Source organism: Periophthalmus magnuspinnatus, chromosome 10, assembly GCF_009829125.3.
Source record: "Periophthalmus magnuspinnatus isolate fPerMag1 chromosome 10, fPerMag1.2.pri, whole genome shotgun sequence".
Lineage (NCBI taxonomy): Eukaryota > Metazoa > Chordata > Actinopteri > Gobiiformes > Gobiidae > Periophthalmus > Periophthalmus magnuspinnatus.
Window position 1 is genome coordinate 15717384 of NC_047135.1, and position 27723 is coordinate 15745106.

The 27723-nt window shown below is 39.9% G+C and overlaps 2 protein-coding genes across 3 annotated transcripts in view; both read right to left on the reverse strand.

The window, feature by feature from the left end:
- Window positions 1–248: 248 nt before the first annotated feature.
- On the reverse strand, window positions 249–18009 carry guf1 (GTP binding elongation factor GUF1). Its single transcript, XM_033973677.2, has 18 exons — window positions 17678–18009; window positions 17124–17235; window positions 16654–16802; window positions 14174–14254; window positions 13665–13742; window positions 13509–13592; window positions 10325–10389; window positions 10054–10257; window positions 6739–6881; window positions 6073–6196; window positions 5801–5933; window positions 4611–4754; window positions 3286–3419; window positions 2675–2776; window positions 1461–1580; window positions 951–954; window positions 729–758; window positions 249–381 (listed from the first exon to the last, which is right to left on the reverse strand). The coding sequence occupies exons 1-18, from the start codon at window positions 17870–17872 to the stop codon at window positions 316–318; spliced, it is 1968 nt and encodes a 655-aa protein (XP_033829568.2). The 5' UTR covers window positions 17873–18009; the 3' UTR covers window positions 249–315.
- An 8374-nt stretch (window positions 18010–26383) lies between these two features.
- Window positions 26384–27723, reverse strand: part of LOC117377899 (gamma-aminobutyric acid receptor subunit alpha-2-like) — a 41800-nt gene continuing 40460 nt past the window's right edge. For both annotated transcript variants that reach the window (XM_055224879.1, XM_033974417.2), the window contains one exon: window positions 26384–27692. In XM_055224879.1, coding sequence (XP_055080854.1) covers window positions 27372–27692 — 321 coding nt within the window. In that variant the 3' untranslated portion in view covers window positions 26384–27371. The remainder of the gene's footprint in view (window positions 27693–27723) is intronic.

Consider the following 27723-nt stretch of genomic DNA (forward strand, 5'->3'; position numbering starts at 1 on the left):
TCATAAGGAGGGTTTGATTAGGGCCCGGGAGAGATTGTTAGATTACTCAAACATGCATAGATGACATCTAAAACCTCTTCAGGCATGTGTTTGATGAGGGAACAATGTTAAAGCATTATTGTCATTGTTAATTTTGCACATTATCCCCTCTTTAAAAGACTGATAAACAAGTCTTAGGGCACATCCAGCTTCTCTCCTCTGCCTCCTTGATCTTGTATGTAGTTTGCATCTAGTTTATCTGTAATTTTATTTATCCATCCTCTTTAGGGACACTGATAAACGCATCTTTGGGCACGTCCACATTCCCGATGCGTCTCATTTCTTCTTCCCTTCAGCCTGTCGCTTCAGCAGCTTCATCTTCCTTGTGATGTCTCCTCCATACTGACAACAGACACGGGAGGGTATCGGTTAAATTTAGAGGTAAAAAGACAGAAAAAAGACATTTGTACTGACAAGAACAGACAGGGCCAGAGAGGCCATCAGGGTTCAAATTAGAGGGCAAAATGTTTAGGAAAAATACACTATTAGAGACAGAACGAAACACGGAGGGCATCAGGGTTATTAGAGTAAAAATGTTTCAGAAAAAAATTACATCCAGTACTGACAGAACAGACACAGGAACAGGGAGGACATCAGGGTTAAATTTACAGATGATATAATAAATGTAAGTAAACCATTCAATGAATACGTTTTCAGGTATAATAGTCCGTTTAATATACTTGACTTACACATTTGGCCAGTACGTTTTTCCTGTATGCCTTTGATCCTCGAAACAGACACAGGAGTTGTAGGAGAAAATGGTTTATATTCATAATCTTCATAATCATGATCAGGCAGGTAGAACAGACACATTTTAAATATTCTTTAGTGTTGGGAAGTAACTGAATACATGTATTCTGAATACTCATTTGGTTTTCTCTTGTATTTGGTGGTATCCAGGATGCAGTTACTTTTCTTAAATGAAAGTATTACATGGTGGTACTTGAAAACACAATTTAGGCTTCAAACTAATCATAATCTGTAAGAAAAATAGAAAACACTTTGCCTATGTGACTTTTCCTCCTCCAGTTAGTGATAAATAAATGCATAACAAACGGTAAAACAAATATAAAACGGTTTTAATCCTCTTGCGTCTTTACACTAAAGTAATGCAACTCAATATAAAAGTATTCTAAATAAGAAACAGTACCCTGATTGGACTATTTCTTTCTTTATTCTTTGTTTGTCAGAGACTATGTACAAATTCATTAATCTTACAAAAGAAAAGATGATTTGCACTAGATTTAGCTGCTGCTAATTTCTATCTGCAGTCCCTGGGCAGGTGAACACATGTATCTGAATACGTTACTAAATTAATTTTAATTCAGATATCCAGTATTCTGTAACTAAATCCATTGTCAAAATATTCTTCCCATCACTGTTAGTCCTACAGTATAAGATTGTGTGTTAACTGCACTCACGTTTCCCGGGCAATGACTTTACTCCCGACTGCCGCCTGCACTGCAATCTCAAACATCTGTCGAGGTATCGAGTCTTTCAGACGTTCACACATGGATTTACCCATAGTGTATGCACGGTCCCTGAGAAAGAACAGATATCATTAGAACTACAAAAATACAGCAGAATAAAGACCAGGTCACTGTATGCACACTCACTGTGAGAAAAGATGTCGATAAAAATACCAATATAAAACTACTAAAAACTACAAAGACCAGGTAACAGTTTTGTCTCTGGTATATTCCTGCTCCCTGCAAAAGAAGATATGATTAAAAATCACTGACAGTTGAAAAAAATCATAATAATATTACAATAATATTATTATTATTATTATAATATTTAGAAACAAAAGATTGTTTCTAAATATTTTAATTTTAATTTTTCAGAGCATTTAGAACTACCCTTCTGAAATTAATATGAGCAAATACAGCACCGAGGAATGAACCCTCATTGTACAGTGGTACTTTGAGTCACATGGGTCAAATTCAGAAACACAGCAGAGTTACAGATGACATTTTAATACCAGAGATGCCTCAAGCGTAAATGCCATTAATACATCGTTTTCAAAGACGGGGCAATATGTGATCACCCGAGACCTGACTAGTCCCGATTTCTTCCTTGGGGCGATCTTAAAGAAAAGGTGTTTGTGAATAAACCTCAGACAATAAACGACTTAAAACGTAATATCGAGGATCAAATAAGAGCCATAAGCTCAGAAAGCCCCCCAGAAATGCTTTCAAATGTTATGCAAAGTGTGTTGGATATGGCTAAAACCGTTCAGCTTACCTACAGCTAAAATTTGGTGAGTATAATTTAAGAATTATAGGAGCGATTGAAATTTTAAAAGTGTACAACAACAAAAAAACTACAAAGATCAGGTCAGGGCTATTGCAGAGCTGTCCATATGCACCTGTGAAAGGAGGAACTGATACAAAAAATCCTAAAGAGCCCTAACAGCCGCTTTCATTTGTGGGGAAAAGTACCAGGTATTTTAAGGACGAACAGCTGTATAGGGACATTTCAGAACAGAACTAAACCTGGACTAAAAGACACATTTCATTAACCACACTTTGAAAGCCACTGTCCTCGTGTTCTCACTGTTTTATAAAGATCATTTAAAAATTTAAATCTGAAATCTAAATCAAATACTAGATAATATGTGTGATCTGGTCCAGACCTGTGCACAATGGTGGTGAGCTCCTCCACCGGGCGCCCGTTCAGTAGAATCTCCATCTTGATTAGGTCTGCAGCCTCGTATCCTGCGTTCTCATAATCAAAACTGAGAACAAGACAGAGGAAAGACAAGTTTATTTCTATAATATTAATCCAGAGACACTGTACCATGTAGTAGGACAAGCATTTTACTGAAAACTATTTTGTTTTTTAGCTTGTAGATCAAGCTGAAGTACAGATCAGAATTTGTTGACTTGGTTTATGGTTAATATCTCTTTGCCAGTTTTGCTTCATGTGGGTAGGCCCAGTAATTACAAAATTCAATATTTTCTGTCAGTATAAATAAACAAAAGTCAGAAAGTAGCGCCATTATTCAACCCCTAACGACAATATTGTTGTCAGTTGAAAGGACTTTAAGCTATAAGATTAATGTGACAGGTTTATGGAGCCAATCCCAAACAAATAATAAGTTTCAAGATTTGTGGATAATAGGTTTGGAGACTTCTTTAAAAACAAAGCTGTCCCTCTCCTCCTCACCTGTCAGTCTCACCTGTCAGTCTCACCTGTCAGTCTCACCTGTCAGTCTCACCTGTCAGTCTCACCTGTCAGTCTCACCTGGCGTATCCTGAGGACATGGACTTGAGCAGGTCGTAGAAGTCCACCACGATCTCATTCAGAGGAAACATGTATTTCATCATCACACGATGGTCGTCAATGTATAACAGGCTTTTCTGAACTCCTCTGCGGCCCTGAGGAGAGAGAAAGACTTAAAGTCCCTCTGCAAAAATTCTGCAGAGGAGAACCATGATGTCTGTTGACTTGTTCAACTTAAAAAACTGGATCCATGCATCCCGAATCCAAAGTTATTCCTCACTTACCTTATGCATTCTGATCATCCTAATTAGTCACCACAATGAGTTTATAAGCACTTTTCACATCTTTCACAAATCAGACAACAACTAGCAGCCTAACAGCACACCATCATTACTTCCTGGCAAGGCAAGGCAAGGCAAGTTTATTTGTATAGCACAATTCGTACACAAGGTAATTCAAAGTGCTTCACAGAATAAGAAATATTAAAATCACACAAATCAAAACATAAATAATCACAAATAATCATCATAAAATTAACATTAAAAGAGAAGAGTGCAAAATAAAAACCTTTCAGTCGTATGCACAGCTAAACAGAACTGTTTTGAGCCTGGATTTAAAAATTGTCAAAGTAGAGGCCTGTCTCACATCTTCAGGAATACTGTTCCAAGTTTTAGCTGCATAAAACTTAAACGCTGATTCCCCATGTTTAGTCCTGACTCTGGGCACCAGCAGGAGGCCGATCCCTGAAGTCCTCAAATTGCGAGATGGTTCATATGGCACTAACATGTCGGAGATATACTTTGGACCTAGGCCATGGAGAGACTTATACACAAGCAGAGCTGCTTTAAAGTCTATTCTTTGAGCTACAGGAAGCCAGTGCAGAGACCTGAGCACAGGACTTATGTGCTCATACTTCCTGGTTCTAGTCAGGACCCGAGCAGCAGCGTTCTGGATGTACTGCAGCTGTTTTAAGGCTCGTTTGGAGAGGCCAGTGAGCAGGCCGTTACAGTAGTCTAACCTGCTGGAGACAAATGCATGGATAAGTCTCTCTAAGTCTGGCTTTGACAGTATACCTTTGATTTTTGCAATGTTTTTTAGGTGGTAAAAAGCTGTAGATGTTATTGATTTGATGTGGCTGTTAAAGTTCAAGTCTGAGTCCATTATTACCCCTAGATTTCTGGTTCACAAACAATAAAACTCTTTATTACATAGTAAACTTATTTTGACCTCAAGAGTGGTTTATACAATGTATCTGTACTGGGGAAAGACATTTTGCTGAAAAATCAGAAACAGAGCCTTTAAATTGTCAAAATGGACACTACAAGAGACAGATGAGTCAGACTCACCGCACACAGACTTAGGATTTTTCCAGTGTAATCATCTGGAGCTAAAATGGTTCCTATGACAATGGGCTCCAGGTACTGAGAGACCAAAGACCGGTCTGGGAACTGGGCTGGGTTTAATATGATGATCTCCTCACTGCCATGCTCCTGGAAGAGACAAAAGACCTGGTTTAGTCAGGATTTAGTCCTAGTTCAATCCTGCTTCAGCCTTGCTTCAGTCCTGGTTTATGCTGTAGTGCAGACACTGGAAGTGGGTTATTTCCCTGTTCAACAGCAAAAGACGGAGTTAAAATCTGTCAACTGGACAAATCGTTAAAAAACAGCTACTCCATAAGAGGATGTACCAATACCGGCGTGAGAGTTCCTCTGGACCCCAGTCCGCCCTACATCTCCATCTCAAAGCCACTAACCACTCTTTTGAAGACAGTGAAGTTCAGATCTTAGCCAGAGAAAAGAAATGGTTTGAGAGGGGAGTTACAGAAGCTATTTTTGTTAGGAAAGAGAATCCTTCCTTAAACAGGAATGGGGCCTGAGACATAATATCTCCCCCATCTATAACTCCATCCTCAGACCCAGAATAATGAGAACAATAGCAGGGTCGTTAAGGGCTGAATAGGGTAGTTCCAGATGAAAATGGAGACAATAGCTGTTTACAATTTCAGTGTAGTTAGCCCCTCCCCTCAGATAGATATAAGGCAGTGGCCACCAGTAATCTGACCAGAACTGAAGACGGGGCTTGGATGAGCAGCGAAATGTCTTCACTTTTACAATGATTTGTCCAGTTGATAAATATTAACTTCATCTTTTGCTATGGGTCAGACCTGGACGACTGAGAGTTTACACAGATATCTTCCCTGTTCAACTTTAGAGCATTCCAGCTGAATAAACTTATGTTAACAACATGGCTGAAGCCAACTGGAAGGCTAAATAGGTAAATGTTAAACAGATGTTTGTAATGTGTTAAATAAAGTTAAAATATTGTTGGATTTAACTATTATTTTACATTGTTTAAATAATGGTTAACCACAGTTGATCTTACATGTGGTGTGACAGTCCATCAATCATCTCACAGTTCACAAGGAGAATTACCAGTTTCAGCAGCATTCCAAGGCATTTTTTTAAGTCAGGGTGGGAAATATCCTGTTACCAGAAAGTGTAAACACATTTACATGATTGCAGTGAAGAGCATTTACCTTGATGAGTTTAGGAGAGGACAGTACAGCTTTATAGGGGACAGTTGGGGCAGTGACGATCACTGAGGCGTTGTATTCTTGCTCCAGACGTTGATTAAACACCTCCATGTGAAGAAGGCCCAGGAAACCCAATCTGATGAGAGACATGAGGTTTTATTAACCTCATAAAGCTAATACGCTGCATTCATATGATATCAGGAGTCGTAAAATCCCTATAGTTTCAACTGAGCTGGAAGACGGTCCCTGGTTTTACTCCCCGCATTTAGTCCTACCTCCAGCCTGCTCCCAGGGCTAAGCTGCTGTCTCTCTGCACAGTGACAGAAGAGTCATTCAGAGTCAGCCTATCGATGGCGCTCCGGAGCCCAGTGTACTCAGACTGGTCCATGGGGAACATCCCTGAAGAAGATTTGAGCACAACAACGCAGTTTAGTTTTAAAGAATATTCAAACTAGGACTGGGCTGATATTAGAAAAAACAAATAAAAGAATGACTTTTCCTCATCTGTCACTAAGATACTGTTGTGCCAGCGCCACCATGGGGATACTGAGACATGGCTGCTGTTGCAGCCGATGAGGAGCACTATGATGAGAAGAGCTCTACTATCTCCATATCCTGTTTGGTTTAATACTCGAATATCGGCCCTCAACCTAAACCCTAACCAACTTGACCATGTATCTATTAACTATCTATTAACTTTTACTTTTTGACACCAGATGATGGAGTAGAGCCTTTCTCTGGAACCGGTGCCAGCAAACTTCCTTCATACAGCAGCTGGAGCCTCTCAGGTCTGGTTAGTACTTGGATGGGAGACTGCTGGGAATACCAGGTGCCACAGTGGTGCAGCAGGGACTTTAATCCAAACTGTTGTTGCGTCCTTAGGAAAGTATCTTCATCCACATTGCCTAATATGAATGTGGTGTGTGTGTGTCTTCTCTCACCTGCAAACACCATGGGTTTGGCAGGTTTAAACCCAGGCAGAGGCTCCACTGGCTCCGCCTCCTGCAGGAAGAGGGTATCTCCTATCTGAGCTTCTTTCACGTCCTTCATCCCAGCAATCACATACCCCACCTGACCAGCAAAACTGTAAAAAAAAATAAAAATATATATATATATATATATATATTAGACAGCGAAAAAAGCAATCACACTTGAACTGCAAGAAATAAAAATAATAATAATGAATAAAAATAACCTTCTGTTGGGAAGAGGTAGAAGCAAAGATACAGACATGAAAGTCAGAACGAGCATGCTCCTTAGGAGATGCAATATAATGATGAAAAATTCACAGCTGTAGCCTAAATCATGTCAATACAATAAACGCTTGACTTATTTTATTGAAAGGTTCTATTTTAATCAGCAAAAGTTTCTGTTCTTCTGAGGCCCAACAAAAATTGAAATAAAATCTAATTGTGACTGAAGCATCAAACTAAGAATCATGACTAAACAGAATCGTTCCCACCCTCGTCACAGCATTTTGAAACTCAGGATCCCATTTTTTTCAAAGTAACCTGTAAGCAAAACACTGTTATGCCATGTTATAATGCTGTAACTTCTGTGTATCATTCACACATGTTTGTAACCTCTGTGCTGTGTTTCGTTTCATTAACACATGTTTGAGTCAGCCTTTATTATTAGTCTGTCTACATCTCCAAAGCTCAAAATGCTCTGTTCCACCTTGTGATGTCATGTAGTGGTAGTGTAAGTTAACAGGTACCTTTAGTTCAGTAGAGACTGGCAATTCCAGGGCTGAAATAATCCAAAGGATTCTAGTGATGTGTATAGAGTGTACACAGTGGAGCACTTCCTGTATTCCTGTATTGAGTGTCCTCAGTTTGAGAAAAGGAACACCTAAACCTAAATATGCAGAGTTTGTATGTTAAAGAAGACCTACACACACAAAATTGTTGGTACCTGTCAGTTAAGTCAGTTAATGAAAGAAAAACTCACAATGGTCACGGAAATAACTTGAATGTGACTAAAGTAATAAGTAAAAAATCTATGAAATTTCACCAATGAAAGTCAGACATTGCTTTTCCACCATGTTTCAACAGAATTATAAGAAAAATTAACTCATGAAACAGGCCTGGAAAAATAATGGTACCCTTAACTTAATATTTTGTTGCACAACCTTTTGAGGCAATCACTGCAATTAAACAATTCCTGTAACTGTCAATGAGACTTCTGCACCTCTCAGCAGGTATTTTGGCCCACATGAGCAAACTGTTCCAGTTGTTTCAGTTTTGAAGGATGCCTTTTCCAGACGGCATGTTTCAGCTTCTTCCAAAGATGCTCAATAGGATTTAGGTTAGGGCTCATAGGAGGCTACTTTAAAATAGTCCAGTGTTTTCTTTTTAGCCATTCTTGGGTCTTTTTAGCTGTGTGTTTTGGGTCATTGTCCTGTTGCAAGACCCATGACCTGCGACTGAGACCAAACTTTCTGACACTGGCCAGCACATTTCTCTCTAGAATTCCTTGATAGTCTTGAGATTTCATGGTACCCTGCACAGATTCAAGACACCCTGTGCCAGATGCAGCAAAGCAGCCCCAGAACATAACAGAGCCTCCCCCATGTTTCTCAGTAGGGACAGTGTTCTTTTCTTTATATGCTTCATTTTTCCATCTAAACATAGAACTGATGTGCCTTGGCAAAAGGTTCCACACGATGATGTCCTCCTTGGTTGTCCACTTTGGCTCAAACAATGACAGATGGTGCAATCTGACACTGATGTTCCTTTAGCTTAAGGTTCACCTTTAATCTCTAGAAGTTTTTCTGGGCTCTTTTGTTACCATTTGTATTATCTCTCTCTTTGATTTGTCATCAATTTTCCTGCTGTGGCCATGTCCAGGGAGGTTGTCTACAGTCCCATGGATCGTAAATTTCTGAATAATATGTACAACTGTAGTCACAGGAACATCAAGACGCTTGGAGATGGTCTTATAGCCTTTACCTTTAACATGCTTGTCTACAATTTTCTTCATAATCTCCTGAGACAACTTTTCTTTGCTTCCTCTGATCCATATTGAGTGGTACACACCATGTCACTAAACAGCACCGTGACTACATGTAGCCCTATATATAGTTCCACTGACTGATTACAAGATTGTAGACACCTGTGATGCTAATTAGTGGACACACCTTGGATTAACATGTCCGTTTGGTCACATTATTTTCAGTCTTTTCTAGGGGTACCATCACTTTTGTCCAGGCCTGTTTCATGAGTTTATTTTTTAAAGTAATTCTGTTGAAGCATGGTTGAAAAGCAAAGTCTGACATTCATTGGTTAAATTTCAAAGAATTTGTATATATTATTACTTTTGTCAGATTCAAGTTAGTTCTGTTGGTACCCTTTGGTTAATGAAAGAAAAACAATGGTCGTGTTTTTTTCATTAACGAAAGGGTACCAATCATTTTGTCCACGTGTTATGCTAAATCAACTTTTCAGAGGTTTTAATCACGTTATAGTGGTTTCCTTTCTCATTTACCCTCTGAAGTTGGACTTTGCATGTTCATGTATGTTTGAGCAATTCATGCATGTTGGAGCAATCTTTAATCGCTTATTTTCAAGATAACATTTTGTCGATCAACCTGTTTTAACCACCATACTAGCCCACTGCTGTGTACTACTTACTTTGTTCCCCAATTTTATTTCCTTAATCAGTGATAAGTGTAGGATTCAGCAGCGTTGCGCTAGTGTGATGTGCAGCTATCCATAGGAAGAGCCGACAGCATGTGCTTTGTTGTGATGACGTTTACATCAAGGTCAGCGCCCATTGGGAACCTCAGTTTTCTAATGTGGAAGTCAGTGGACTTTTATGTTTTATTAAGCCATCTCAGATTGCAAATTAAATCCAAATGATAAAATGATCCACGAGTGTCATAGACTATAACTGTATAGCAGGCACAATCACAAATAGGTATGGTCTAAACATATGCGAATGAAACCAAACGCAACTCTCGGTATGTTTGTGGTGAGGAAACAATATTATAACACAGATCAGAAAACCTGTTCTAGTCCTTGTTCTAGTCCTTGTTCTAGTCCTTGTTCTAGTCCTTGTTCTAGTCCTTGTTCTAGTCCTTGTTCTAGTCCTTGTTCTAGTCCTTGTTCTAGTCCTTGTTCTAGTCCTTGTTCTAGTCCTTGTTCTAGTCCTTGTTCTAGTCCTTGTTCTAGTCCTTGTTCTAGTCCTTGTTCTAGTCCTTGTTCTAGTCCTTGTTCTAGTCCTTGTTCTAGTCCTGGTTCAGTCCTGGTAATTACAGCTGGTTGGTGGGCAGTTCGCTGGGTCTCAGAATCCCGACCTCTTGGACTTCATAGGTTTTCTTCAGATGAGCTGAGACAATCCGATCTCCTTTTTTCACTTTTCCTCCAAACAGAGCGACATTTGCAATGACGCCGCGATAATGGTCAAAGTTCGAGTCAAAAACCAGTGCTCGAAGTGAGGAGGAGGGGCTCACCGCCGGGCTGAGGAGGGGAGGCAGTATTTTAGTTTAATATGGATGAAATTTCAGCTAAATTTAAAATGACTCACGGAGGAATTCTTTCCACTACCGCCTGAAGGACTTTATCAACGTTTGTGCCAAGCTTAGCAGAAATCTGGAAAGAAAACCGTGAAATTGATAAGAGTTAAATGAGAAGCTCTCCAGATCTTAAAAACTCCGTTCCACATTGTGACATCATGTTGTGACAATCCAGTATAAAAGGTATAATGCCCCCCGCAGCCTGGTATTAATCGTTTATTTTATTCCTAAAAGTTTTAGAGTATTAACCCACTATACATGAGCCTTGTGTTTTTAATTCACAATTTTGTCCCTAAATCGAGATATGAACATTAACAACCAATAACCAATCAGGTGTCATCTTTCTCCGAGGTCACTCCCACTAGTGTTAGCAACAGGTTTGACAGAGACTTTTTCCTCTCACAAAGAAATCTAGACTTTGGGTGCACTGGCCTTCAGGTTTGTTATATCTTGACTCCTGTTGCTATTCCAATCTCTCTTTGCATTGCCACTGCTAAAATGTTAAAATCATGTGGCGTTATTTCAGTTACATTTCCCAAGTCTGCTTCTCCATGTCCCATCACATTCCACAACCTGTCCTTTATTTTAGTTTGAGTGGTCACAATAACACAATTCCCTTGAACCGCCACCTTAATGTGGTGGAGGGGTTTGGGGCTTTCTTCCCATGGACCCAGCACCTGCAGGAGGATCCATGGAAGGCTGGTGCAAAGATATCTGTGTGGCAGTCGAAGGCGGGGGCCTCGGCGACCGGATCTCTGGACATGGAGACTAGTGCTGGGGACATGGAATGTCACCTCGCTGGGGGGAAGGAGCCTGAGCTTGTGTGGGAGGTTGAGTGTTACCGGCTAGATGTAGTTGGCCTCATCTCCACGCACAGCTTGGGCTCTGGAACCCAACTCTTTGAGAGGGGCTGGACTCTCCATTTCTCTGCCGTTGCTGAGGCGGCGAGTTGGTGTGGGCTTGCTTATTGCCCCACAGCTCAGCCACTTTGTGTTGGTTTGCGGGTGATGTTGTCCTGATGGCTTCTTCGAGCTAGAACTTACAGCAGGCACTGGGGGGGTTTGCAGCCGAGTGTGACATGGCTGTATTGAGAATCAGCTCCTCCAAATCCGAGGCCATGGTTCTCAACCGGAAAAGGGTGGCTTGCCCTCTTAAGGTGGGTGGGAGTCTCTGCCTCAAGTGGAGGAGTTCAAGTATCTTGGGGTCTTGTTCACGAGTGAGGGACGGATGGAGCGTGAGATTGACAGGCGAATCCGCAGTGATGCCGTGTCGGACCGTCATGGTAAAGAAGGAGCTAAGTCAAAAGGCAAAGCTCTCGATTTACCAGTCAATCTATGTTCCTACCCTAACCTATGGTCATGAGCTCTGGGTAATGACCGAAAGAACAAGATTGCGGATACAAGCGGCTGAAATGGGCTTTCTCCACAGGGTGGCTGGGGGCTCCCTTACAGATAGGGTGAGGAGCTCAGTCACACAGGATTAGCTCAGAGAAGAGCCCGCTGCTTCTACATGTTGAGAGGAGCCAGCTGAGGTGGCTCGGGCATCTGCTCAGGATGCCCTCCTGGATGCCTCCCTAGGGAGGTGTTTTGGGCATATCTCACTAGGAGGAGGCCCTGGGGAAACCCAGGACACGCTGGAGGGACTTATGTCTCTCGGCTGGCCTGGGAAAGCCTTGGGGTCCCACCGGAGGAGCTGGAGTATGTGTCTGGGAAGTCTGGGAGTCCCTGCTTAGACTGCTGCCCCCCCGCTATCCAGCAACGGATAAGTAGAAGAAAATGGATGGATGGACAATAACACAATTCATGGTCAGATACATTTAAATATTTAACAATGAGCAAATGGAGATGAATGAGAACTCATTTATGTCCAATTAAAACCACATTCAACTCCACAGATACTTTTAACTCGTGCCTTGCTGAGAAAATGCAAACATTGGGAGTGTTTCATACAAATAGTGTATTTCAGTATTTAAACTAACATAAAGTTATCAAACTTTTTTTGTGCGTGTGTGTTTTTTTTCAGGTTCTATTTAAAATGACATATTGGGATTATTATAGATTACCATAATTTATTAACCCTTTAGATCCTAGTTTTTGTCACAAACCACCTACTGCCAATTTGAAAACTTGATAATTCCACTATAAGGCTTGACTGACCTATCAAAACATTTTTTTTGTTTTTGTGTAAAGTCAATGGTCAAACGTGAATATTTTTAAGACTCTTTTTGTATTTTTTTCCCTGAAGGGGTTCTCTTTCCATTGACACATTGATTCTATATGTTACCATAAATAATTAACCTTTAAGATGCCACTTATATGCATTATTAGTAGTATTATCATTATTATTATTATTATTATTATTATTATTATTATTATTATTATTATTATTATTATTAGTATTAGTAGTAGTAGTAGTAGTAACAATTGTAATATATGTTTTTTTACTCTGGGCACTATCAGATTGACTGGCCCATCAGTGTAGATAATTAATGAGAAGATTGACTTTGGTGCATTTTTGGTTTTTGCATAAATCCAGTTTGTTGTGTTGCACTTAAAAAAGTTTTTGACTTTTATTTTACGTTTTCCTGTAAAGACTTTTACATTTTTTCACAAAATTGCCACGACTATTATTACGATATGCCATATATTAGCGTATTCTGTTACTCCATAAAATGAAAAGAAGTGACTTTTCCTGATATCCTTGTGACTGACTCACCCACATTAGTTGATTTTGGTGTACACCACAGTCAGTGAGATCAAAAAGGTTCTGCTCATGCTGATTTCTCTCATACATTTCCATTGTAAACGCATAGTTTTATCTCCACTACAATTTAAGGCTTAAAAAAAACAAAACCTTTTTTTCCTTGTAATGTACACATTTTCTAGCCCTATAGGCTTAGATTTGTTGAAATCAGACATTATACTAAATTAAGATACACACACACACACACACACATCCCAAATCATGTCATTTTGTATTGCACACACAGGCCACAGTCCAAATTATGCATTTGATAATAACTTTCACCAGGTTTCTTAAATTTCTTGTCACAGTGGCCTGAAATCTTATTTTTTTCACAAGGCAGATTTGCTCCCTTCTATTACACAATATGAAACTATGCAAGTCATCACAATGAGTTAAAACATAAAATTTGAAGCCTTAACGTTAAAATGTTATATTTTCAGACTGACTCACTCTGATGCACTCGTCTCGTGGAATATCAAACACTTTTTCTATCTGAGCTTCCACTCGCTCTGGGTCAGCATTTTTCAGATCAATCTGTGAAACAAAAATTACAACAGGTTTACATTAAAATGTAGAAAATAGTCTTAAATTGTGAAAGTAAAATACCTTATTGATGACAGGGATTATTGCGAGCTGAGCCTCAAAAGCCAAATAAAAGTTGGCCACTGTTTGAGCCTGGATTCCCTGAAATAAATAATTCATTTTAAATTGTTCATGAAAAAATACTGTCAAAATGAGCATTGAGAGAAAAAAACAATAAAATGTGAAAATGTATTATTTCCTCCAAACTTTTCACATTTTTAACTTTAAATAATTAGTATTAATTGCAAAAAGTATTTGTATATGGATTTCTAAGCACAAAATTTGCTTTGTTGTTAGCAGATGGCACACTGACTGGAGCAGTCATTTTAAGATTAAAATAATAGCATTCCTTTGTTAGCGGAAATGAACAAATCTGGTAACTGGAGGAGCACTTCCTGAAGTGACATGAGGTGATCAGGTGGAACAGAGTTTTGGGCTTTGGACATCAATGAATCCAGGGCCTTTAATGATATTGAAGACCACATGTGTAGTGCGTAGATAACTTCTCTATGTGTGTGAATAGTGTCTTGTACCTGATTGGCATCTACAATGAGCAGAACTCCCTGACAGGCTGAGATTGAGCGCGACACCTCGTAACTGAAGTCCACGTGACCCTAACAGGCAGCACAGAGCACAAAATCCACATGACCCTCACAGAAAAAAACTGAACCAATGTAATGTGTGATATTAATGAGACATTATCTGCATTCATCACTCTGACCTTTTCCCAAATGTACATTTTGCAAATTCATAGGTTCAGTTTTTGAGGTTCAAGCTTCATGTAGGCTCCTAATTTAGCCTATTTCACCATAAGGCAAGGCAAGTTTATTTGTATAGCACAATTTGTACACAAAGTAATTCAAAGTGCTTTACAGAATAAGAAAGACATTAAAATCACACAAATCAAAACATAAATAATCACAAATAATCATAAAATTACCATTAAAACAGAACAGTGCAAAATAAAAACCTTTCAGTCATATGCACGGCCAAACAGAACTGTTTTGAACCTGGATTTAAACACTTGTCAAAGTAGAGGTCGGTCTCACATCTACAGGAAGACTGTTCCAGGTTTTAGCTGAATACAACTGAAATGCTGATTACCCATATTTAGTTCTGACTCTGGGCATCAGCAGGAGGTCTGTCCCTGAAGTCCTTAGTTCATATGGCCCTAACATGTCAGAGATGTACTTTGGTGCTAGGCCATGGAGAGATTTGTACACAAGCAGAGCTGCTTTAAAGTCTATTCTTTGAGCTACAGGAAGACAGTGCAGAGACCTGAGCACAGGACTTATGTGCTCGTACTTCCTGATTCTAGTCAGGACCCGAGCAGCAGCGTTCTGGATGCACTGCAACTGTCTTAACACTTGTTTGGAGAGGCCAGTGAGCAGGCCATTATAGTAGTCTAACCTACTGGAGACAAATGCATGGATAAGTCTCTCGAAGTCCGGTTTTGACAGTGTACCTTTGATTTTCGCAATGTTTTTTAGATGGTAAAACGCTACAGATATTATTGATTTGATGTGGCTGTTAAAGTCCATTATTACCCCTAGATTTCCAGCCTGATTTGAAGGTTTTAGAGAGAGAGACTGGAGGTGACTGTTAACACCTTCTCCATGTTTCCCTGGGCCAAAGATTATGACTTCAGTCTTGTCTGAGTTTAGGTGAAAAAAGTTGTTTTGCATCCACACACTGATCTGTTGGATGCAGTGGCAGAGTGAATCCACTGGTCCATATTCACCTGTTGCCAGTGAGACATATATCTGAGTGTCATCTGCATAGGTGTGTTAGGACACATTATTGCTGCGTATTAACTGGCCTAACAGCAGGATGTAGAGATTGAACACCAGGGATCCCAGGATTGACCCCTGGGGCACCCCACAGGTGAGAGACATTTTATCTAACCATAATACAGCTTTGGATCTGAAGGTGGGTAAACAGTAGCTGACCTATGTCTAAAGGTGTGTGGATCACTTTTACTAGTGTTTCTTAAACTGTGGTCCAGCTTCTTCAGGTGGTACTGTGACAAATCTTCAGTTTGTGGATCTTCCTCATTTAGAGTTCATTTTATCCACTTTTTGTCCTCTTTTGGATAATTTCTTGTTTAGAACTACAATGGAAATGATGTAGTCCAATTTTAGACCAGGTTAGACTGGACCTGGAATAGTCTTGTTATAGACCTGGTTTAGATCTGGTCGTACTGGTAGCCAAGATTTTTACTTTGGTGGTACTTGTGTGAAAGGTTTAAGAGCCTCTGGCTTTTGTATGTATTCTATTGTATATGTATTTGTATGAACGGTCAGTGCAGAGCTGGCTGTTTGAAACCTGCATTTAACGAGGCAATCTGAATTAACTTAATGTGAGCAACACTTCTCCTGCCTCTGTCTACGTGTCTCTGCTGTCTCCAGCATGCTGTCTTCACGGTGTATTTAGCTACAAGTGACGGAAAAGGCCACTGTATACAGTGCCATGGAAATTAGCCCATGTTTATTCATGGGGCTCTGTTAAAATTCTTTGATTAGCTGACACCTCTGAAGTAGGCACAATAACAAATTTTGAAGTGCGATATATTGCTGAACTAAATATAGATATAAAGAATAATACAGAAACCAAACCATAAAGCAGAATTATAACCAAAACTACAATACTGAACTGCAATAAATGAATGGCAGAATGAAACACTTTAGTAGTTAGTGTTTACAATAGAAAAAATTAATTCAACCTTTTACAGCTCAAAGAGAAAAATAACAAAACCTTCCCCAGTACCACGATAAATACTGACCCCCCCCCCAAAAAAAAACAACGTATTGCTCCATCTGTCATGTATTGAAGTGGATATAATAATTATCGTGACAGGCCTACTTTCACGTGGCTGATGGTGAGTGTTTGGGGTGAATGACGCGCTTTGCATGTGATGACCGACCCAAAAGAGAAGTGAACAGAACTAAATCTAGTGCCACAGGGGTTGGTCCACAGAGCACAGGAACATATGTGAAAACAGCGGTTGTGTTACCGGTGTGTCTATGAGATTGAGCAAGTGTGGCGCTCCCTGGTGGTGGTAGAACAGAGATGCAGTCTGGGCCTTCACAGTGATGCCTCTCTCTTTCTCCACCTGGAGCTGGTCCAAAACCTGATGGTTTTTCTCTGTGGTAGAAATCGCACCTGAGGAACAAGAGGAACAAAATGGTTGTCTGGTTTAGTCCTGATCCTAGTTCCAACCTGTGATTGCCAGTATTCTGTCTGCAAGTCCTAGTTCAGTCCCACTTTTTTAACTCTGGCATCAACACGTTTGAGCATTGAAACTAGAATTAAAAAAATGTTAACTTTTGGCAAAATGTATGCCCAGCCAATGCAGCTGTTAATGCAGCTGTAGTCTGTCCTGTTTTAGTCCAACTTTAGTCCGGCTTTAGGCCTGCATTAGGCCTGCATTTGGCCTGCATTTGGCCTGCATTTGGCCTGCATAAGTCCTGCTTTATTTCTGACCTGTGATCTCCAATAGTCTGTCTGCCAGTGTACTTTTGCCGTGGTCGATGTGAGCAATAATGCAGAAGTTCCTGATTCTCTCCACAGGAAACACAGACAAGTCCACAGCCTCCTGAAGGCACAGGTAAAACGGGTGTATGTGAGATTCAATGTAAAGCTTTCAGCAAACACATGATAATAATGTGCAATTTGAGTTTTTAAGGAGCAATGTCACAGAAGGTCTTTTGTATGTTATTATTATCTAAAAAAGAATAAGTTTATTTTTTGTAGCAAATCCTTTGCATTTGACCCATCCTTCAGTGTCTCTGGGTTAAACCTATGAGGAGCACTGGGACCCATCTCCAGATCTTGAGCTAGTCTTGGTCAAGACTACTTTAGTTGGAGGATTTGACCTACTGTGCATGTTTTGGGTTGTTTAGGCGAAATTATCATTAAGGTTAGAGTCTTCAGGAAAATAAATATAAAGTCGATGTAATACCCAAGTCTCAGCTGAGAATCAGACAGTATATGGACAAAAACAAGACTAAAGCAGGTCTACATTTGAAGACTTTTACCTTGTTAGCCTGTGTACTCATCATTTTAAATCCATTCTTAAAGTGCGTTATTTTCATCCAGCGGTGTCTGAATACGGTGTAGCTCAGACCTGATCCGTGGACTTTCCGTTTATAGAATTTAAATCGTGAAAAACGTGATAAAAACGCCGCTTCCCCTACGTAAACTCCGCTCCGAAACAGAACAGGCAGAATCATGTTGACGACGTTAGCTTAAGCCTCGTTGCTAAATTTAAACTTTAAAATATTCAGTGACCGGACCTAAATTCGTCTTAAAAACTGCAGATCATTCGTAGGAGTGTTAAGAGCGCAGCCATGTTTGACACGACGGTCACAGCTGCGGGGATTTCTGGGACATGAAGTTTAGAGGAAACAAAGATGAAGAATACAGCAGGAGAGAAATGTGTCACGGTTTAAAGGCGTCGTTTGAATTAGAGCCAAAGACCATCGGGAATCATCATGTAATGCAGGGGTGTTCATTACGTCGTTCGCGATCCACCAGTCGATCGCGAAGGCATTTTGTTTAGATCACGTCCCGTCATCCAACCAGTCACATGACTAATATACAGGACAACCAGTCAGATTACACCTGACCCTAGGTCACATCATGGGCGCTGCACACGCATAAACAAGCGCGACTTAGTTTAACCCTATAGCGTCGGATCCCATCGTCACTGATAGAGCGCGGTTGCGGACTTTCCAGCAGCGTAACTCCGCAACTAGTCGTGCTCTCATGTAAATTCAAACGGCGTCTCAAAGCGGAGGCACAGGGCTATCTAAATATTTTACCTTCATTACATTAACTGCCTCTGTTGTCCCTCGAAGGAGACGAATGAGAGCGCGGGGGCTGCGGGGATTTTCCCAGTCATTTATTCGATGCGTAAAAGAAAAAATACGGATGGATGTGTAACATAGAAGTAGTTGTGTGAAAAAATGCAGTAAATCTGATACTAAGTTTAACATGTTTTGTATGGCTATAAAAAAACACAAAAAAAACCAAAACCGTAATCAACATGATTAGCTCTGTTATCGCATCGCTTTCAAACAAAAAATGCAATTTTATTTTTTAAGGTATTTTTTAACAATGTAATACTACCCCAGATGCCTGTAGCCCTACTCACCAAAGACTGTGTGACCCCCCCACCCTGAGAGGGTCATAAAGCAATCTGCGAGCACTGGGGCCAAGAAGATAACACCTATGATCAGGGCCACTTCTTATCTGTAGCCCTGTTCACCAAGGACTGAATGACCCCCACCCTGAGAGGGTCATAAAACAATGAGATTGATTGACTTAAAAACACACATTGTGGGATTTTGCCAAAAGGTTTTTAATGTGTAACCACATGTCGCCGAGAAGAAGTCCCGCCTCACACACACGCACTGGGAGGCCTATAAAAGCTGGAAACACAAACATCTCAGGACTCTCTTCCTATCCTTTCCTGAGAGTCCGGTGCTTCATTGTTAACTTTACCTGTGATGAACTCATTAAACCCTTCTGACTTATATTTCAGTCTCTTAGTCCTCTTTGACGCTTGCATCAGAAACGAACATTTCTTACACGCCCGTCATTCGCCAATGACGTCGGGCTCCGCCATTGACCTCCCATTGACTTCCATTCATTTTAGCAGTAACAAAGATGGCCCATGCCTGCGGCATGGGGGCTTGGATAGGGCTCGATGCCAGGAGTGTGTTTGGGGACATGAGCGCTTCGCGCTGACATGCTAGCAAGAACAAATATGCATGTCCCATGTCTACGGCATGGGTTGCTAGGATACAGGAGTCTGTGCAAGGTGCGGTGCTGCCACGAAGTTGCGCGCAAAGCGCGCAACTTCGTGAAGACAGTCTGCAACGATGAGTGCATGGGCTAACGCTTTGCCCATGCACTCATCGCTGCGGAAGCAATAGGCCCTACGCCCTGTATGGGCTGGGGCCTAATGACTTATTGGAAGTAAACTGTTGACAAATAAAACAATAACATTAGGCACAGCATTTGATGAAACGTGCACATTATTGAGGCCATCTCTAATGCCTTTGATTTAAAGGAATTTAAGGGTAAGAGCTCAGTCAGTTTCCAGTCTTTCTGCAACATGGTGCTGAGTGGACAAAGGTTTTCTTACTGAGCTCTGTGTATAAGGAATAGACAGCAACAGCTGATCATTAGATCCTAAGGAGTGAGAGTGAACACTTCTCTATGTGATTAAATATTTAGGAGATAAATAAATATTACCATGATAATCTGAAGAACAGGGCAATGAAATAAAGTGGTGACATTTATATAGAAATGGGAGTTATAGCATAACGTTTAGGTAGGCTTATTTAATTGCATAATTACAATTTAATGTAAGTGTAAAAATGTTTGTATAATATATTAGTGATTTTCTCATTTTGAGTTAGTTCCTTAAACTGGGCGACAGTAGCTCAGTTGGTAGAGTGTTTGTCCACTGATCCGAAGGTTGGCGGTTCAAATCCTGCTCTCGACATTAACATCATCCGTTGAGCGGTCAGATCCACTGATCCATAGGTTGGCGGTGCGATTCTAACTCACACAGATGAATGCTGTCGTTGTGTCCTTGGGAAAGATACTTAACCCACCTCGCCCTCAGTGTCTGCGTACACTGGTGTATGAATGTGTGTGTGTGAATGGGTGAGTGGTTCCTTGTTGTAAAGCGCTTTGAGTACCTTGAAGGTGGAAAAGCGCTATTTACCATTTAAACCTATATGATAACAATGAACAACAATGTACAGTGAACAGTGTTGGCCCTGTACATGTGTCATCATCCTGTAATAACCATGTGCATCATTGAAACATACTGAATCATCTCCTGTATAATACACTCAGTTACTTAATCTACAGGACAGTGCTTTAGCCCTTTATATTATTTTTTATTGTATTTATTGTACCCCTGAAGATGGGGTAAGTTGTACCTGAAAATAAAGGAATAAATCATGTGAGTGATTTGCAGTTGTTTCTCCTCACGCAGGGATTTAATGCAATGAGTGAACAGTATTTTACATTGGCACATTAGCTTGTGTGGTCTCAAGATGGCGGAGCACCAGTTCACTACATAAAACTTTCAAAAACTTCCAAAATACAGATATAAATGTTTTCTCTAGCTTCAGTTCAACATGCTACAACAACAACAACAAACTGTCAACAGTGTATAGATCACAAGCACACAACATTTGGTAACCTTTACCTGAAAATAAAAGAATACATCACAAGAGTGATTTGTAGTTGTTAGGGATTTAATGCAATGAGGAGGAACAGCGCGAAATCCCCCAAGAGCTGGGTGAAGGCATTACCAATCACTCAAAAAATATCCCAGGCGTAGTAGCTGATTACAGATGATACGATTACAATTCCCTTAAGTGAAATAAGAGGAATAATACAGAGAAATACAATACACATTGAATACAATATAATACACATTTTAACAAACTTTTAACTGTATTTATAATGTTTTTAAGGCTTATGTAAGTGACTATTTATTGCAAACCTTTTACTGTTTGTAACTATCTTTTGTTAGCATGAAATCATATTATGATTGACATCAGGGTGTATAAGAACAGAACATTGTATTAGAGGCATATAGTACCATTTTAACCTATCATATATTAAAGGTTCTCTTATCTTATCTTCACCACTACGCTGAACAAATATTAAATTCCCCCTGAAAAATAGGGTTTAGCTAATTTAAATGGCTGCTGTTTCAGTCAATGCTGGAAAAGATTTGACCACTACCATAGGCCAAGTTTCTACCCTGATTTACAACAGCACGGAGAGTTGTTGAGAAGATATTTTGAAAGTAACTTAACCATTTTGTCACTCACATCCTCTTTGTAACTCTGATTAAACAGGAACTCCCACCTCTCGCTGCTGTCAAACACTCATCAAATGGAAAGATAAAAATGGAAATCAGTTTCTATGACAACGCAGCCTCAGCACCAGAACATCAATGTCTTCTCTTTCTCCATCAACCTCCCATCCTCCTGTATCCTTGTGTGTCAGATCCTCTCCCATACTCCTGTCTCCTTGTGCATCAGATGTCCTTCCTCCTGAAAATAATGACACAGAATCCTGATTGATATTCTGATTCTGCTCCATCAGAGAGAGGGACACACCATTCGACTGTCTAAAACGAACAAAGCACTTAAGTCCTATTTTATAATGATTCAGGAATATCTCATACTTTAGCACAGACAAAATGTTGTTTTTAATCACTTTCTTTTGATATTGGAGAAGATAATCTGATAAAGGCTCATTGTTTGATTTAATCACTAAATTTATCAAGTTTCAAAGTAATTAATGTAAGCAGCAGATGGGAGCAGAGGAGAGGGTCAGAGGAGCAGAGAGGCAGAGAAGAGTGGCAGAGGAACAGCGGAGAGGGTCAGAGAAGCAAAGGACAGAGCCAGAGGAACAGAGGAGAGGGGCAAAGGAGCAGTGGAGAGCGTCAGAGGAGCAGAGGAGAGGGGCAAAGGAGCAGAGGAGAGGGGCAGAGGAGCAGAGGACATTGTTTGACATTGTAAATCAAACGCATTAGTGACCCATCTGTCTGTCTCAGATCCAGATGTTTTGTCTGTGATTTAAACATTGAGATTCATATTTTATTTTTATCACAATCTGCTCACAGGAGGCTTTCTCAGTCTGTGGTAGACTGTCGTTAAATTCATTCCTTGTACGACATTGTAGTGTAGAAGGTGTGCCCACAACCAGAACAGTTACACTGTGCAACTTTGATTAAGTTTAACAATATTTGATCACCTTTGGAAAATAATTAATTAAGAGCATTAACCTAAAAAAAACACATAAATAAACTCCATATTAAAGTTGCTCTGTGTAACTTTTGTGTAGCAGGGTCTGTAACCTGCTTGTTTCCATAGAGATGTTACTGCTTTGCTCTCAGTGTTCCACAATATGACATTAAATATATCTATCTCCATGGAGATAAGCAGGTGACAACAACAGTGAGAATGCATGTTTTCCAGGTTGAGCAATAAATAATAAATGCTATAGCTAATATATGTTTAAGGTCATACCGTGGAACATTTCAGGCACAACAACAACATCTCCATGGTAACACAAAGGTATAGCAGACCACCTTCCATTAGAAAGGTTATACACTCCACCTTTAAGAGTATTCAGACCTTTTTGATTTGAGCCGGGTATTCCCTAAACAAAAGAAACACTGAACTTATGTCCATGTAGATGAGCACAACACAACACACAACAGGGGCAAAGTTACAGGTCAGATCTGTGAAAAGACACCCTCGCTTCACACTGATGACACAACAGTAATAAGACAGGAGTCCGGTTTGGTATAAAGACTGGATGATATGTTTATTAAAATTGTGCCTCACACTTCCACCAGTGAACCACTGACTGGATTGTTCAAACTCACAAAGAAATCACTCAAAATCTTTTATCAAAACATGAATTTATAAATCTGCTGTTTTTGTTTTTTTGTATCATGCAAAATTTAACAGACAGAAATGAAGCGTAAACAGGAGAGGGAGGGGCTCAGACAGGAGGAGGCAGGACTGTGGGGCTGGACACAAAATGGCCGACACATTTGACAGGGGAGTTTAAGAGTTTGGTCCGTTTAGAAAAAAACACACAGGACTTTTAATTATGAAATATGTTCTAAAAAAGAATTTAAAACAAAAAAATGTGAGATATAATTATGGAAAAAGGTCTAGATCTTAACCAGATCTAAACTAAAACAGGACTAAACCAGGTCTAAACCAGGTCTAAACCAAGTCTACATCAGGACTAAACCAGGATTAAACGAGGACTAAAGAAAGTCTATACCAGGACTAAACCAGGACTAAACCAGGTCTAACCCAGGTCTAAACCAGGAGACTAAACCAGGATAAACCCAGGTCTAAACCAGGACTGAACCAGGTTTCACTCCGGTCAAAACCAGGGCTAAACCACATTTAAACCAGGTCTACACCAGGAATAAACCAGGAGATTAAACCAGGATAAAACTTGGCCTAAACCAAGACTGAACCAGGTCTTGTTCTCAGATGGACACAGTGATTTGGACATTTGAACAGAGCCTGAGTGTGTAGTGAAAAATCTGATTTTCTCTATCTTTTTTTAACTGTAAAATTTCCACAAAACAAAATTTAAAATACCACAAATCTTAAAATAATTAAGTAAATAAACAATGGTACAAACACATACAAATGAATCAAAATAATATAAAAATAAAAATATGAAAATGAAAATTTTTGTGTTTCACAGTTGAGTGAGAGGAAATCTTTAGGCACCATGTATGGCTTCATCAGAACACAGTGATGGACAGAACACAGAATGTCTCATTATAGAACCAGAGTATAGAACCATGCGGCCTGATGGAGCACGGACGGGACTCTGGATTCTGTGAAGAGTTTTAGAGCATATTGAACATTTTGGCAGTGACCTGGAGTTTGGAGGAGCAACAGGTGCGATAGGTGAGTACCCAGCGAGCACCACAGTTCTCATGGTGATACATGGGCATATTATGGAATGACTGTGTGAATGGAGGACATTTCTGTTTTGCTGTTATTAGACCCCTTTTACACCAAACTGTGCTGGTGCTGGGCTGGTTTCGAAAGATCTGAATTGGTTCTGACTCACCGATGGGTTCAGACCGAACAGACTGAGGCTGCATATGAGTTTCAAAGCGGTGTAAGGAGAATATTTCTCCATTAAGTGTCATTATTCAACCTGCCTGAAATGAGGGTGCAAACACTTTTAAAATGAGGTAATAATGCACCCTTTTGCACCCCTGTAGACCCAAGCTCCATTTACAACTGGCCTACAAGTGAGAACTGGCTCCAGTAAAATACTAAACATAAAAAATAGCCTACATTTCATTAAGATTTACTAAAAGAAAAAGATGGAGAATGTCAATTATACTGAAATACAGCAAAATGTTAGGAGAAAAACAACCAAATGCTAACTGTTTGCTAGAAAACAATGAGTTTCTATTGCAACAAACAATAGCTGTTGTTTGGTAGAAAATCAGTTCTGAACCAGCTCTTTTGTGAAACAGGGGTAACAGTGGTTTAAGTCCCTAAGGCCGTCTCTGTGTTGTGCTGCTCCCAAAAGCTGGAACTTTAAGAGGAATGTTTGAAGAATAAGTTTTATTATTGGGCATAAACCTATAGCAGCTTCTTAGAACAAGGATTAGAGGAGCAGAGGAAGACCAGGAAGAGTTTATCCCCCCTGTCACCGTGTCTCTGGGTTAAATCTGGATTTGACCCATCAGTGTCTCTGGACTGAACCTGTCAGGATCCTGGTCAAGACTCAGGAGTACCAAGCCTTGAGTACCTAAAGGTCTCCATTAGCCTGGGAATTGAACTGGGAACCTCCTCACAGTGAGTAATTTGCTCTTGTCTGTTCCTCCAAACTTAATTCAAGCATTTTACTTATAATCTTTACCTATAAACAGATTGGCAGTGCTTCAGCAGAATCACAATGAAATATGTGCATTTCATTATGTTTTAACACAACTAAATAAATAACAAAATAATAATAATAATTTAAAAACACTGTGTTCAGTGGATACAGAATTTTCGCAGCATTAAGGCCGATTTTTCTGTTTTTTTAATCCTGAAATATAAGATAATTTCACAGACAAAGACAGATGTGGCACAGACAGCCCCAAACCTTAAGATACAGTAGAACAGTGAGATAAGCATAATTCATAATAATAATAATAATATAATATAATATAATACATGTTGTTTTTGCATTGGCTTGGACAGAAAAAAAAGTCTCTTCATTTTGGCAAATCAATTTATGAATAAATAAATAGGTTAATTCTCTCACACAAACATAAATATACATTATAATAGTTTAAAGTGAAGAACAGGAAAACATTAAATCTAAAAGAATGTGACTTTTCTTTTTTCTGTACAGTGGCACAAACTAAACATCAGCGCGGACCTGCACTAAACACGGGACTGATTCAAACACGATTTCACACACCAAAAATAAAGCTATAATCAGTCACTTTTCTCTGTTGAATTAAAGGACCTGTATCTGATTTTTCCCTATGCACTTTAGTAAAAATTGCAGTACAAATATATTGTGTAAGCAACTCTTGAGGTCAAAATAAGTCTGCTATGTACTGTCTGCATCTAATTATAAAACATTTTTTCCCCTCATAATCGGAAGTGCGTGTTAGCATGCTAGTTGTTGTTAGCTTTACCGTGATGGCAAAATACCGCACTGGTCTTTGAGAGTTGTGAAAACTGCTAATAAACTCATTGGAGTGAATAATTAGGATGCTCTGAATGCACAAGGTAAGTGAGGAATAACTTTGGACCACTGCAAACCGTTTAAAATGAACTAGTTCTGTTTTTCATGTTTTTAAGGCAGTAAAAACCAGGTACAGCGACATTAATGTCTGAATGAAGCGCCTGGTGTCTCGCCCTGTTGGATGTCTGGAGTCCCTAAAGTCTGGGGTCTCAGGAAAAAGTGAAAAGTGACAGAGTGGAGCTTTAAATGCAGGTTTAGTTTCAATGCTACAAACTTCCCAGAGTGAGGTACAGGGAAGCTAAGACTATAGTGTATAGTGATTATAGTCAGGGGTGTCCAAACTGTGACTCGGGGACCAAACAAGGCCCTGAGAACCACCTTTACTGGTCCTCAGGCTTCCTGCTGATTTGACCCAAATTATAACAGGTACAGGTAATAATGTTTTTTTTTTTTTTTTTAAAGTTCACTGATTCTGCAAAATTAACTTTTAGGAGCTTTTCAGTGGGTTTTCACTCATGATCTCACTCAGAGCTGTGTTTTGATTGATTCCTGTTTGAGTAACCCTGTATTGTCCTGCATTTAAAAAATTTGCTCAGAAAATGTCTGTTTGCAATGAACAAAATGTAAAATAAATATCTAAAAAAAGTCATACAATTGATCTAAACCCCAATCAAATGTTTTGCTGTGGACTTACAGAGTTAGACTAACCATAACCTACAGTCTCATTCACACATGTTGTCTGACACGGGAATTTATCTGCATTTTGCCAGAACTGGGTCATATGTGAACGAAGCCAGAACTGAATTCCTGCATTTTTTGATATAGCAATTTTCCAAGTAAAATACTGGGAATATACACGGAAGTCTTATGTGTGAATAAAGCCAGAAAATTGCCAGGAAAACTGCTTGGTTTCCTTGGTTAGACTACATGGTTACATTCTATTGTCATGTCATTGTAGCAATAGGCAAAGAGCCAGGATTTTGCACCTATGAACATGCACATGTGACATGTGAACAGACAAAGCAATATTCTGGGACTAGAGCATGTGTAAATGAGGGTCACTGCTGAATGTACTGGAATGTTGAACAAGGCAATTTACTGTGATCGATGTGTGAATAAAGCTGAGAGGACAAAAACACGTCTCCACTGTTGGGCTTGGACGCCCCTGGATTTAAGCATGTAAACTCAAGAATCTGCAGTGAAAACCTGTTTGTAAAAGTACCCATGTTCATTTGGCATAAGTCCAAATTTGAACCGACACAATAATGATTCTCACAATATGAAACAGGAGATAGAAATATGGTACACACATTTACAAAACCTCTCAAAGTGCAGAGTAGAAAACAAACTCCAGTGAGCACACAGTTTATCTGGAGTCACTTTGTTCAAAAATCCTCCATAAAACTGTAGATTTTTTCACATTTTGTTTTAGTTTTGTGGCAGTGGTTAAGCTGAGGGTACCATGTCTTTGATGACGGGCTCTCTGTTGAGGTACGTGGCCCAGTAGACCAGGTTGAAACTCCCGAACAGCACGGGGAAGAGGATGCGTGACATGCGGTCGATTTTACTGACACTGTTAAAGGTTTTCTTCTGCTCCGGAGCTTTACCACCAGCCGCTGCGGGTTTGGAGGGATCGCAAGAGGTAGCGCCCCCTTTGGCGATGGTGGGGAGGGCGCCCGATGGGTCTTTGCTCAGCGTTGGGGCGTAGTTCGCCACAGCCACCGCGTAAGCATTGTTCTTCTTCATCACAGATGCACGCTCCTTTTTCTGAGAGAGAAGAGAGAGAGAGAGAGAATGG

Excerpts from the sequence above, each read along its gene's own strand:
- guf1 (XM_033973677.2), bottom strand. The coding sequence starts at position 17,872 with ATGATTCTGCCTGTTCTGTTTCGGAGCGGAGTTTACGTAGGGGAAGCG. Across the intron at positions 10,258-10,324 it reads GTAGTGGAAAGAATTCCTCC|CCCGGCGGTGAGCCCCTCCT; the intron begins GTGAGTCATTTT and ends TCCCCTCCTCAG. Across the intron at positions 382-728 it reads AAAACGTACTGGCCAAATGT|TATGGAGGAGACATCACAAG; the intron begins GTAAGTCAAGTA and ends GTCTGTTGTCAG.